The sequence below is a fragment of the Sapajus apella genome, unplaced genomic scaffold, assembly GCF_009761245.1.
Source record: "Sapajus apella isolate SASKATOON/1434 unplaced genomic scaffold, GSC_monkey_1.0 scaffold22, whole genome shotgun sequence".
Lineage (NCBI taxonomy): Eukaryota > Metazoa > Chordata > Mammalia > Primates > Cebidae > Sapajus > Sapajus apella.
In genome coordinates, this window is record NW_022436962.1 from 10,401,625 (window position 1) to 10,414,964 (window position 13,340).

The 13,340-nt window shown below is 46.6% G+C and overlaps 1 protein-coding gene across 1 annotated transcript; it reads left to right on the top strand.

Annotated features, from left to right (window-relative positions):
- Positions 1-966: 966 nt before the first annotated feature.
- IL19 (interleukin 19) lies at positions 967-7,841 on the top strand. The gene is made up of 5 exons (XM_032289036.1): positions 967-1,135; positions 1,287-1,352; positions 4,320-4,472; positions 5,463-5,537; positions 7,304-7,841. The coding sequence occupies exons 1-5, from the start codon at positions 992-994 to the stop codon at positions 7,397-7,399; spliced, it is 534 nt and encodes a 177-aa protein (XP_032144927.1). The 5' UTR covers positions 967-991; the 3' UTR covers positions 7,400-7,841.
- The last annotated feature ends 5,499 nt before the right edge of the window (positions 7,842-13,340 follow it).

Genomic DNA, 13,340 nt, shown 5'->3' on the forward strand with positions numbered 1-13,340 from the left:
CTGGAAATGGGAGATCTCAGTGTGCACCACGCAGGGTGCATGGCAGAGGGCTGCTCTAGTCACATGTGTGGTCATAAGACACGCATTAACACTAAGCTCTATTTGTAAGCTGGTGTAAACGTGGGGGAAAGCAGAGATAACTCCATAAGCTGTACCATTATATTTTATGCACTTTTCTCTGTGTGCATTCTATGGCCCCATATAAAGTGGTTAAATGAAGAGGCAGCAAGAAAGACAGAGGCAAGAAGGGTAAGAGAAAGAGAAGAGGTGGCAAACATCTCAGGGTCTGGCCCTGCCTGGGAAGCAGCTAGCTGCAAACATGCTCCCCGTACCCTTTGTCTCAGCGGGTGATGGATGGGAAGTTGCTAAGGTGCCCTCTACCGTTGGCATCTTCCCCCAGCTCCTCACTGTGGCTAAGTAGTTATAGAAGACGGCTTGTGCCTCCCTTTCCCATCCTCTCTAGCCTAGCTGGCGTCAAACAAATGATTTTAAGCAGATGCACTCTTGAGGTTTATAGTAAAAGTGTGTCACTTATTTCAGGGGCAAACATCAAAAACCAAGTGCGCTTTTATGGTTTTTCACATCTGTTGCCCAATTCCTAGGACATCTTACCAACCCTGCTTTTCCTATTTAATTTATTAAAAACAATGCTTTTCACCCCTGTTGACAAAGTAGGCTGCGTTGAGTCATAGGAGAGTTATATGCACACAAGCATGCTTCCTGGGACTTAAGAGAGTGTTGTATCGTGCTTTCTGGGGTGGAGGTGGGGGGATAGGGGCAGTGTGAAAGAACCCATATCCAGTTGGTTCAAGAAGACCAGAGAAGGAGACACATGCCTCTGAAACTCCTCAAGGCTGAAGTGTTTAGTCTTTTTCTCTTGTATGTCGCCTGGCCTGCCTTCGAAATTGGAGGGGGGCATCAGTCAAGGGTCTTCTCTTTCATTGCCCTCCACTCTTGGCCGGACAGCTGATTTCCTCCCCTTTCTGCAGGCATGAAGTTCCAGTGTGTTTCCCTCTGGCTCCTGGGTATAATGCTAATCTTGTGCTTCGTGGACAGCCATAGTCTCAGGAAATGTCTGATTTCCACAGACATGCATCATATAGAAGAGAGTTTCCAAGAAATCAAAAGAGCCATCGTGAGTATGAGTTGGGGTAAAGGTGTGGGTGATGGGGCATGCCTCCCCTTGCATCTTAGCTTGAAAATGAGTTCCTTCTTATTACATTTTGCATCTCAGGAGAACATGGGATACCGATTGCTTATGTCTGTTTTTATGTTTCCCTCCACAGCAAGCTAAGGACACCTTCCCAAATGTCACTATCTTGTCCACATTGGAGACTCTGCAGAGCATTAAGGTATTGGCCTGTGTCTGCTTTTTCTAGTATTTTTATCTTTATGTCTAGATGGCTCTGGGCTGAGAAAGAAATTCCTATCTTGTTCCCTTCTCTTTCCTACTCTCCAATGTACTCTAAATGCACCAGGCTTCTTCTTTGTCAGCTGATGTGTTAGAACATGCTAGTGTCCCAGGGACTTGTGACTCCTGGGAGGAATTAAAGAAGTGCCACTTCCTAGAGAGTGATTGGGGGTGTCAAGTGCTCAGAGAGGACAGGATTTCTGTGGGTTAGGAGTAATTTTGGAAAATCCCATGAAGGTAGCTAAGAAAACAAACAGTGAGTTAAAAGCCAAGGAGGTTGTATGTTAGTGGATAAGAGGAAGGAAGGTATTGGGGCAGCATAAGAGAATAAGAGAATGCATTTAAGATCAGTGAAGGTCGGACAGAGAGGTGAACCAGAGGACATATGAGTGAGTGGTGGGGGATGAGGTGAAAAAATACCTTGAAGCCATTTTATAAAGGTCCCTGGAGCCAGGCTGAGCCTCAGGCTTATAATACAGGCAATAGGCTGGGTGTAGTGGCTCATGTCTGTAATTTCAGCATTTTGGCAGGTTGAGGCAGGCAGGATTGCTTGAGCTCAGGAGCTTGAGACCAGCCTGGGCAACATAGCAAGACCTCATCACTACAAAAACAAAACCAAATAAAAAAAATCAGCAGGGCATAGTGGCATGCAACTGTAGTCCCAGCTACTTGGGGGACTGAGATGGAAGAATTGCTTGAGCCTGGGAGGTTAAGGCTGCAGTGAGCCATGATCATGCCACTGCACACCAGCCTGGGCACCAGCCTGAGACACCCAAAAAGAATAAAAGAATATATGTTAGGGCACAGTAGTGTCCCAGGGGCTTGGAACCCCTGGGAGGAATTAAAGAAGTGCCACTTCCTAGAGAGTGATTGGAGGTGCCAAGTGCTCAGAGGGGACAGGATTTCTGTGGCTTTGGGGTAATTTTGGAAGGTTCCATGGAGGTAGAAAATAATAAAAGAAAATAATAATAGCAATAGAGAGTCACTGAGGTTTTTAAGCCCGAAGTTATATGATCATAAGTTGTTTTAGAAAGACAATCTGATGCTCTTCTTACAATGGACAACATGAGGCAGTCCAACCATCTAGACAGGAGGTGAGGAGAGTATGCTACAAAACAGCTGGCTTACTAGGTGATCATTCATTTTACAAAAAGGGCCATGGGAGGTGCCTTTAAAAGTGAGCTCCTCCAGTCCAGGGAAGCATTCTAGAAAGATTCAGTTTTGGGGGTGTATTTTATACGACAGAGTGTAAGGTATATGTGTATTGAGTTACTTTTTTCTCAGGTTTCTCTGCATGCGTGAGAGAGACACACACAAACCCCTTCATAATTCTTCTAAGCAGTGATTTATTTGTGGTGAATCATTGTTCACCACAAATAAATCACTGCTTAGAAGAATTAGCCACTTAATAAATAATGTTCTAGCCACTGTAGACACATAAGATATGACAATTGGAAGGGAACCAAAAGACCATTTATTCCAAAACTATTCAACTGAGGACATTGAGACCTCAGGAGAGAGCATGACTAGTCAGTAGCAGAGCTAGGAATAGACCCCAAGTAAACGCCCCCACCTTTGGATTCTTTCTCCACTCAAGGTTGGGAAGTAGCCTATGTGGAATCAGAAAAGGAGTCAATAAGGATTCAGGTCTTTATCATATCCTCCCCTCCCCTCCCCTCCCCTCCCCTCCCCTCCCCTCCCCTTTCCTCCCCTCCCCTCCCCCCCCGTCCCCTCCCCTGCCCTCCTTCCCTCCCCTCTCCTCCCTTCCCCTCTCCCCCTCCCCTCCCCTCTCCTCTCCTCCTCTCTCCTCTTCTCTCTTCCTTTCCCCTTCCTTTCTCCTTCATTTCCCTTCCTCTCTCCTTCCCTCCCTTTCTCAGCCCCACCTTCGTTTTTTCAGCAGTGTTCCTTTTTTCTAGTACCGCAGTCTTTGATAGTGCAGAGGGGTGTAACATTTTGCCCTTCTGATTAAGGGAATCAGCAAGAATGAAGGAAGAGAAGGGTTTTGGTTTTGCCATCTAGGAAAAGCTGCCACTGGGGCCAAGGAGGCTTTGTTTCTTGAATGCTAATGAAGACGAATGTGCTGTCCTAAACCACTCTCTGCTTAGACTGAAGAGTTAATCTTCTGCAGAGTAATTTACTGGCTCTCAGGGTGGGTGGCTTCTAGTCGGCTAGAAGGAAACTGTTTAGCCAACTTCTCTGCGCTGTGCCTGGGAATTTAGACACCATTTCTTTGGGACCACTGCACTCTGCAGGCTGCAGACCTACCCAGATGCCCATTTCTGCAGCTTTCAATCTCCCTTCTGGCAAATCTTAGCCTCATTCCAATGACCCTTTGGTTTTAAAAGGACAGACTGGAGGAGAGGCTAGCAGTGTGGCCCAAAGTAAGGTGGCCAGAATGAATGCAACGTGATTACCATTGGAGGAATTTGTGCCTAGCGTATGACTGGCATGCAGTAGCCCTTGCGTGTTATCAGACGGTAGACAAAACAGAGAGGCCAACTTCAGCACCTGTAATGTAAGGAAGTCCTTTCCAAGAAAGCTGCTCAGCTATCAGTCCTCTTAAAAAGGAGGCAACTGGTTCCTGGAAAGATTTAAGTGGAAGTTAGTGATGACATACTAGGGATACTGTAGAGAGAATTAGTCTGTGACTGATTCTGGGCCCCATCCTTGGTAAATGTATTTCTTGGCCATACAAAAAAAGGGGCGAACTGGAATCTCATCTCACCATCTTTGTCATAGTAGCTTTGATGGGAATAAGAGAGGATGAACAGTGTGAGACCATTACGAATTTTTCCAAAATGACTTTTGATTCTCTCATGTGTTGCCGCCCCTACTCAAATGGACTGCCCTGGCCTCCACCATAATGGGAGAAGAGGCCTCTAGGAGTTACTCTAATTTGTGTTTGTAGCCCTTAGATGTGTGCTGCGTGACCAAGAATCTCCTGGCATTCTATGTGGACAGGGTGTTCAAGGATCATCAAGAGCCACACCCCCAAATCTTGAGAAAAATCAGCAGCATTGCCAACTCTTTCCTCTACATGCAGAAAACCTTGCGGCAATGTGTAAGTCACTGGATCAGGATTCCAGCATCTGCTCCCCGTCTGCCCCAGGAGAGGCCAGGAAATGCTGGCCCCCATTGACCTCCAGATATGGTGCCTGGAGTCAAAGGAAATTCTCTGCCCACGTCCACAGGGAGAACTGTTGAGAACCTCTCCCAGTGCCCACTGCTTCCCCAGGGCTCCCTGCCTGCTGACAACTCCCCAGATGGTCTCCTCCTACATGGGGTGACCAACTTAGGTCAGCGTATTCCTTAGTAAGAGGCATGCCAAGGACTCCAGTTCTACCATAAGCATACCCCTGGTTTCTCTATTTCTGGCCCTTTGGGGTCTCTATATCAATAAATCTCTGCGTAGTTCCTTGGTATGGCCTATCCCTAAAGGTCACCAGGAAATTCATTGCAATCTATTCAAATCCAACATCGAAACAAAACCAAAGGAAACCAACAAAAGCTTAGACCAGGAGAGAACCTGGGTTCCAGCCCCATTCCCGCTAATGATTTCCTGTGAGACTTTGTGGCAAGGGACTTCACCTCTCTGTGCCTCAGATTCTAAAATTGTTAGAAGGGATGATGACTCCTGTCCTACTTGCATTAATACGATAATGAACTCAAATGAATTCACCTGACCAGTTACTTAATTAATAATTGGTTAAAGTGTTTCTTGAGTGCCTTCCCTGTGGGATGCTGCGCTTAGAGCAGTGATGAGACAGATCATGGTGCCTGGCTTCCATGCGTGTTCCACATGTGGCTTCCATATGCCAGATCGTGCTGACAGTCTGATGGGCTCTAAATGCCAAAAATCAAAAGCTGTGGGCAAATGCAGGTGACTCTACGGATGAGCCATATTCTCCTGTGGCTGCTCCCATCTGAGTTTACTCACCTGACTTCACTGTGAGAGGGAAGAGCAATGTCACTCCTCATGCTGGGAGGTGGCAGTAAGAGAGGGTCAGGGTTGAAATGTCCTCTGATAGGAGCTTCCTCCACTTTATCACAGCAGGAGCAGAGGCAGTGTCACTGCAGGCAGGAAGCCACCAATGTCACTAGAGTCATCCATGACAACTATGATCAGGTAAGACCTGGGAATCAAGGTGGGGAAGATGGAAGATGAGAGGCAGAGCAGGAGGGTGCCAACCCTTCAGCCTCCTCTCCACTCAAATTCATGCGTTCACTCTATAAGCAGTCATGTGGGCAGGCCTCAATTCTCTGTGTCTGTAAAGAGAGTTTTGATCTTACCTCATTTGCGAATCCCCTGGGCTCCTCATCTCCATCATTCTTCCACCATTTTCTCATACTCTCATATACCAAGCCTGACCTGTATGATTCAGGGGAAAGCGCCCACTGCTTCGGTTAGGATGGGATGACACAGAGAGAACAAGGAACCCCCATGAATTGTGAGCTGTTACTCATGGAATGTGTTACCTGCATGCTGTCACTGCAAAAACTATTTGCCCTCCCGTATTCTGTGCAGTGATGAAGACATGGTCTTCTCATGTTAATGTTAGTGTAAAACGCACATCTCATGTGGATGTAGGGAGAAGCAGTGCTTCTCATGAACATCAGTAGAAGATCTTGTTAAAATGCAGATTCTGGCCAGGTGTTGTGGCACACGCCTGTAACCCTAGCACTTTGGGAGGCCAAGGTGGGTGGATTGCAAGGTCAAGAGATCGAGACCATCCTGACCAACACGGTGAAACCCTGTCTCTACTGAACATACAAAAAATAGCTGAGTGTGGTGGCATGTGCCTGTAGTCCCAGCTACTTGGGAGGCTGAGGCAGGAGAATCACATGAACCCTGGGGAGGGGGGTGGAGGTTGCAGTGAGCAGAGATTGGGCCACTACACTCCAGCCTGGTGACAGAGCAAGATTCTGTCTCAAAAAAAAAAAAAAAGAAAGAAAAACAAAAATGCAGATTCTGGTTCAGCAGGCCTGGGGTGAGCCTGAGTTTCTGCCTTTAGATCACACTATCAAATGCCAATGCTTTGAACAGCAAAGAGGTAGGGAATCTGTTATGGGCTCTGCTTCTTTGTGGAGAAGCTCTGTAGGATAATGTTATAGAAAGAGCTAAGAGTTACGTGGTTCTTACTATAAGTGAGGTATTCTTCTAGGCACACAAGTATTCACACACATTTGTCCTTCACAACAATGCTATGAGTCATTATCTGCATTGGATACAGTCAGAAGCTGAGGCTCGAGTAGGTGAACTAACTAAATTCACACTGCAACTGCATGGCAGAGGCGGGATTCAATCCCACGCTGGCTGGCTCTACAGGACATGCGAAAAGCATGAACTCAGTCTGCTGAGGAAGGAGAGGGAATAGGCAGGAGACTTGGGTTCCCGTTTCAGCTCTGTTACCAGCTGGCTGTGTGACATTGGGCAGGACGCTAGTCCATAGGGGATTTAGTGCTCTGACATGTCACATGGGGATGCCATGCTCTCCCGACCCACTGTCAGCACCTCAGGGAGGAAGATGTTCTGGGATAGAGAAACACTAAAGCAAGCTGATGTGGAGAAGAAAATCAGCAGAAGAACTGGCCAGTAAGGCAGGTTTTTTGTTTCCCGTGATAAACAGAGCGGGGGAAAATAAGGGGAAAGAATGAAGAATTTTAAAGTTCTATTTGTAAGGAGCTGACATGATTTAACTGCTCGTTTGTGGGGAAAAAAAACTGATTGCCTGTGAGGAAAATAATCTTGAGTCTGTATGTTATGCAGATATATTTCGTGACTTAAAAAATAAAAAAAAAAAAACCTCGTAGGGACCAGCATATGAAGAAAGTGACTTGAAAACCATTATACAGTCTAGAAAGGTGGATTCTTACAATGATCTCTCATTTCAGCTGGAGGTCCGCTCTGCTGCCATTAAGTCCCTGGGAGAGCTCGATGTCTTTCTAGCCTGGATTGACAAAAATCATGAAGTAACATCCTCAGCTTGATGACAAGGAGCCTGTGTAGTGATGAGGGATGAACAGCCCCGTGCAGTTTGCTGTGGGAGACAGCCCACCTTGAAGGGGAAGGAGTTGGGGAAGGCACCTACGTTTATTCAAATGAGAAATCTCCCTACGAATTTGGAATTCTCTTCTCTGGGGTTGGGGAGAACCTGGGTTTGGGCCGATCTCGCCTTGCAGTTGAAAGTCCCATTGGCTGGCCTCAGGCTGTCTGATCCCACTTGAAAATAGCCAAAAAGTCTACTGTGGTATTTATAATAAACTCCATCTGCTGAAAGAGCCTGCAGGCCATCCCGGGAGAAAGGACCGCCCCGTCTCTAATTTATTGTGAAGTCATATAGTCCATGTCTGTGATGTGAGCCGAGTGATATCTTGTAGTACACATTGTACTGACTGGTTTTTCTGAATAAAGTCCACATTTTACCTATGAGTGGAAGTGTCTTTTCATTCAGGGATAGTCAGTCAAGGAATCAGAAATGGAGATGATTAGAAATGAAAAGGGCCTTAAAGAACATAGCAGGAAAGGTGAGTCCTAGAGGGGGATAAGAATGTACCCAGGGTCTCAAAGCAAGTTGGTGCAGAAAAGGGTTCCAATCAGTGCCTCTAAATTCTCCAGCCAGCACCCTTTCCTCCACATAAAGATCTGGAAGACAGGATGGATGCCTCTGCTGCTGACTTCTCCACATCCCTCCATTTCTGATCTCTCTTTCTCTGTGTCTCTGAATCTGTCTCCATTTCTCTGATTTTTCTCTCTGTACTTGTCTTTTTCTGTTATTTCTTTTTCTTCTTCTTCTTCTTTTTTTTTTTTTTTGAGGCAGAATCTAGCTCTGTTGTCCAGGCTGGAGTGCAGTGGCATGATCTTGGCTCACTGCAGCCTCCACCTCATGGATTCAAGTGATTCTCCTGCCTCTGCTTCCCAAGTAGCTGGGATTACAGGCTTGCACCACCATGTCTCACTGGTTTTTTGTATTTTTAGTAGCAACGGGATTTCACCATGTTGGCCAGGCTGGTCTTGAACTCCTGACCTCAAATGATCTGCCTGCCTCAGCCTCCCAAAGTGCTGAGATTACAGGCATGAGCCACCATGGCCAGCCTCTGTTATTTCTTTCTTACTACTCTCAACCTAGATCTATCTTCCCTGACCCCAACACACCCTCCAGGGATGAATGCATTGGGCTGAGGAGAGGATGTTTCTGACAGAGGGATGGTTGTCAGGTGACAAAGCTGAACAAGAAGGAAAAGTAAGTAGAGAGGCTATGGGTACAGGCCAAATAGGGCACCAGCATCCAGATGAACACTGCATAGATAATTCAGAGCACAAATGTGCATCTTTAATAACAACAGTAATAAGTGACATTTACTGGGCATCCGCCATGTGCCAGGTGCTGAGATAATTACTTTACATGCACTATCTGGGGTCAGTATTCATACTGTCACTGGATGGCTGAAGCAGGCTTTTTTTTCTTATTATTCCTGAGAAACAGATTTCATATCACATGCTTTAACGGAAAGAACAGACCTCTGAAGTCCAGCCGGCCTGGTTCCGGTCCTATGTGACTTTGAACAAAATATTTAACGTTTCTAAGTCTCAGTGTCCTCTACTGTAAAGTGGAGATATTAACATCAGTCTTGATGTGTTGCTGTGGGCATCGAGTGAGGTAAAATGTCTCTCATGACCTAAGCAGGGTGGGAGACAGCACGGTGCAATGTAAAGACTGCTGATTCAGGGGCCACGTTCTGGCTCTAAGGCTTAACCTGCCAGGAACTGCCCAGGGCAGGTCAGTACGTTTCTTTGGTCCTTAGTTGTTGGTAGTGTGGACACTGACCCTTCTCTACTACCTGCTCTATATGAGTATTTATTTATTTTTGGAGATTGGGTCTCACTCTGTCACCCAGGCTGGAGCACAGTGGCATGATCATAGCTCACTTCAGTCTAAAACTTCTGGGCTCAATCAGTCTTCCCTTCTTGGCCTCCCGAAGTGCTGAGATTACAGGCATGAGCCACCATATTTGGCCTCTATATGATCATTTAAATGCTGGAGTCATTACGAGAGTTTTGATAGCCCTAATATCTGGCACATACCCCTCCTGGCTCTGTTTCCCTCCTGCTCCTTTCCCAGACTCACTCTGACCCAGGCACACTGGTATGCTCCGTGTTTCTCAAACATACCAGGCATGTTCTCACCATACAGCCTTTTCACTTTGCATACATGCACACTCATAAACTGAGGTACGGTTAAAAAAATAAAACAAGCCCTCCATACATTATCCGTTAATGGGGTTCATAGGCTATTAGGGAGCAGGGTTGTTTGCTGAGGGCCCAACCTTTCCAAAGTGACTTTGGACAGGAACCCACCCTGAGCAGGCTGGTTGATGGCAGGATGATGGCAGTTATAGCATTTTTCATCTTTCATCACTGCCCTGGGATGTGCTTCCCCTAGACATCTGCATGGCTTGCACCTCCACGTCTTTCAGACCTTTACTTCAAAGGTCTCCTATTGGAAGATAGACCCCCCATTTCCACCTTCAGCACACCCCGTACCCCTTTCCTGTTTATCTAGCATCCTATTTTGTTTATTAGCTGTTTCTCCACTCGAATGTAAGCCTCATGAGTGTAGGAATGATTTGGTTTGTTCACTGCCTGACACTTAGTAGGTGTTAAATTCACAATTCACCCAGATTATTTATTCAAGAAATGTGAATAACAATAAACACATGTATAGTGCTTCCTATACACCAGCTGATAGTCTAAGAAATATAATTCATGTAATATAATATAAATATATATACATTTTCATTTAATTCTCACCATGATCCTATTTTAGGGTTTTTAGAATGAAATAAAATGAAAAAGACCACCTCATTGGTTGTTAGCAGCATAGATAATTAAACCCTAAGAAGGAAACCAGGCACAGAGAGGTTAAGTAACTTACCCTAGGCCACACATTGCATAAATAGAAGAGTTGAACTTCCAATCCAGGCAGAACATTCCAGAATGAACTATAATGTTCACACCAATGTCCACATGTTGAGTTCATCATGTGCCAGGGACCAAGGTGTGGCTACTCCTTTACTCCTCATGATAGTTCTCTAAGGTAAGATTATAATTATAAAGTGAAGAAGTCTGGAGATTAGTGAGGTTCGACAATACACCTAAGGCCATGCCTCTAGTTGTGGAACTGAGATTCACAGTCAGGGTGTCCTACTCCAAAGCCTGAGCTCTCCATGATGGTGGTTTGTGGGTTGTGCATCTTGCTTATGTGACAAGAAGCCCACAAAAGCCCATCAGTAAAGAAGGTGCTTTACTGGCATAATGATCTGCACCTGCAGGAAATATTGTTATTATCAATGATGGCAGAAGTACTAGAAGGAGAGAAGGAAGGGAAGGAGGAAGAGAATTGAAGAGATAGCTCGCTCTGAAATGGCTGGCCTCTTGCCTGAAACTCTCCTAGGCCTCCTGCCTGCTTCCTTTCCTCATATACCTGTCCTTTCTCTTTTTTCAGACTTGAAGAATGTGTTCCAATGCTTTTTGAGTTCACAGGAGGTCTGGCATAGTGTTGTGTGTGTGTGTGTGTGTGTGTGTGTGTGTTTTCTTTACAGAGCTGGTGCTTAAGAAATACATGCTAAGAAACCAAGAGTAACGTTGTCTCCCAAACCATACTGAGCCCTCTGTCAGCCCCTAGTAGATACTCTTACAAAATCTAGAGCTCACTTCCACTGCTAAGGGGTAAGGGGAGGGAACCCATGTCACACTCCAGGGCCATGAGAGGCACTTTACACATAGGACCACATTCAAGCCACAGAGGAAGCCAAGGAGGCTGGAGTTCTTATCCCCACAGGGTCAGTGAAGGCATCTTAGGCTCAGGGAGGTGGGGGAGCTTGCCCAAGTCCACATAGCTATGGGATGGCAGATCCAGAAAATGAATCCAGGCCCTATCTTCCTGGCTTTGGTGCCCTCTCCTCTTGCTGCTGTGGGAGTTCATTTTATCCTGGACAAGACTCTATAACCTGGGGTCCAGGTTACTATGTTGAATGCCATGAATGCAGATAATTAAGCCCAGATGCACAAAAAGGGGCTTGGACTAGCTACCCACAAGCTTCTGAAGTTACATAGAAATTTACGGATCAACATGGAGCAAAGGAGCAGAGGCCAAATTTTGAGTGTGTCATGCAATGTTCCTGGAACAGCTGAGGCCTGAGCTCCTCCTGGGGTTGCTCTATCCTCCTTCCAACTTCCAGAGCAAGTTGTTGACAGCCACACATGCTCATACTGCTGAAACTTCATACTGCTTATATTGCTCATACAGCTCATACTGTGGAAACTTCATACTGCTGAAAGAGGCACTGAAGAGGTAGGAAACACAATCTCGAATCACTGGTATCACCCTTTCCCCACCCCCAGCAGTGGCAATGTGGTGCAGAGCGCACTTTTGTGTGTTGGGGAGAGGGAGGGTGCAGCAACTGTGAGACGCTGAAATCAGTGCTGTCCTTGTTATAGAAGAAAGCAAAACTGGAACACGTTCAGCTGATGCCCACCCATGGAGGGAGATTTAAACCTGCCCTACAAAGAGGGGAATCATTGATCCCATCAGTCAGAACTTGAGTCTCTGCAAGCCTTACCACTGTGGGCTAAAGTGCTCTGGGTTCTAAATAAACTTGAAATTTAGTCTAGGTCACAAGGACTGCAACTCCTAGCCAAGTTCTAGTGCTGAACTAGGCCCAGAGCCAGCAGACTAGGATGTGAGGGCCCACAATATACTGAAACACCAACCAGGGCAGCTAACATAGTACCAGCATCACCCCTCCATTAACCCCAGGCTGCACAGCTCATGGTTCAAAATAATGAGACTCCTTCCTTCCACTTGAGGAGTGGAGACAAAAGACTAGGGAGGACTTTGTCTTATATATTGGATACCAGCTCAACCACAGCAGGATAGGGACTGGTCAGTCATGAGGCCCCCTTTCCAGGCCTTAGCTCCCACTTGACACTTCTGGGTACCCCCTGGGCCAGAAGAAAACAAGTTGTCTTCAAGGGAAGAACCCAGTTTTGGCAGGATTCATCACCAGCTAACTGAAGAACTCTAGTGCCCTTAATAAGCAGCAGTGATATCCAGGTATTATGCCAAGGGCCTTGGGTGAGACTCTGAGATTGCTGGCTTCAGATGAGACTCAGCACATTCCAAGCTATGGTGGCTATGGGGTGAGACTCCTTCTGCTTGAGAAAAGTGGAGGGAAAAGTAAAGGAGACTTTGTTTTACACCTTAGGTACCAGCTTGGACACAATGGGGTACAGCACCAAGTGGGCTCCTGGGGTCCCTGATTCTAAGGCTTGGCTCTTAGATGGCACTTCTGGACCTGCTCTGGGGCACAGTGGAGCCCACTGCCCTGAAGGGTAAGTCCCAGACCTAGCAGCATTCACCACAAGCTGACTAAAGAGCCCTTGGGCCTTAAGGGAACATTGGCAGTAGTGTGGCAGTACTCTTTGTAAGCCTGAAGTGGCAAAGGCCATCAGGTGAGGCTCTTCTGCCTTTGGAAAGGTGAGGAAAGAGTGGGAAGGTCTACATCTTGTGATTTGAGTGCCAGCTCAGGTGCAGTACAATAGAACACCAGGCAGATTCCTGAGGTTTTTGACCCTAGTCCCGGACTCCCAGATAGCACCTCTGGGCCTACCCAGGGCCTGGGGGAACTTGCCACCCTCATGACACAGGCCTGGCTGGCTTTGCTACCTGCTGATTGTAGAGCCCCAGTGCCTTGAGCTAACACGGGTGATAGCTAGGGAATGGTTACAGGAGGCCTTGGGTGAGACCCAGTACTGTGCTGGCTTCAGCACAGTCCTTGGGTTAGTGTCTACAGGGGTGCTTGTGTCACTCCACCCTGAGTTCCAGGCAGCTCAAAACAGAGAGAGAGAGACTCTGGGAGAAAGTAAGGG

What these genes read in the sequence shown, in the direction of transcription:
- IL19 (XM_032289036.1), top strand. Translation starts at nt 992, where the DNA reads ATGAAGTTCCAGTGTGTTTCCCTCTGGCTCCTGGGTATAATGCTAATC. An exon ending in AAGAAATCAAAAGAGCCATC is followed by an intron (nt 1,136 to 1,286) that starts GTGAGTATGAGT and finishes TTCCCTCCACAG; the next exon opens with CAAGCTAAGGACACCTTCCC. An exon ending in AGACTCTGCAGAGCATTAAG is followed by an intron (nt 1,353 to 4,319) that starts GTATTGGCCTGT and finishes TTGTGTTTGTAG; the next exon opens with CCCTTAGATGTGTGCTGCGT.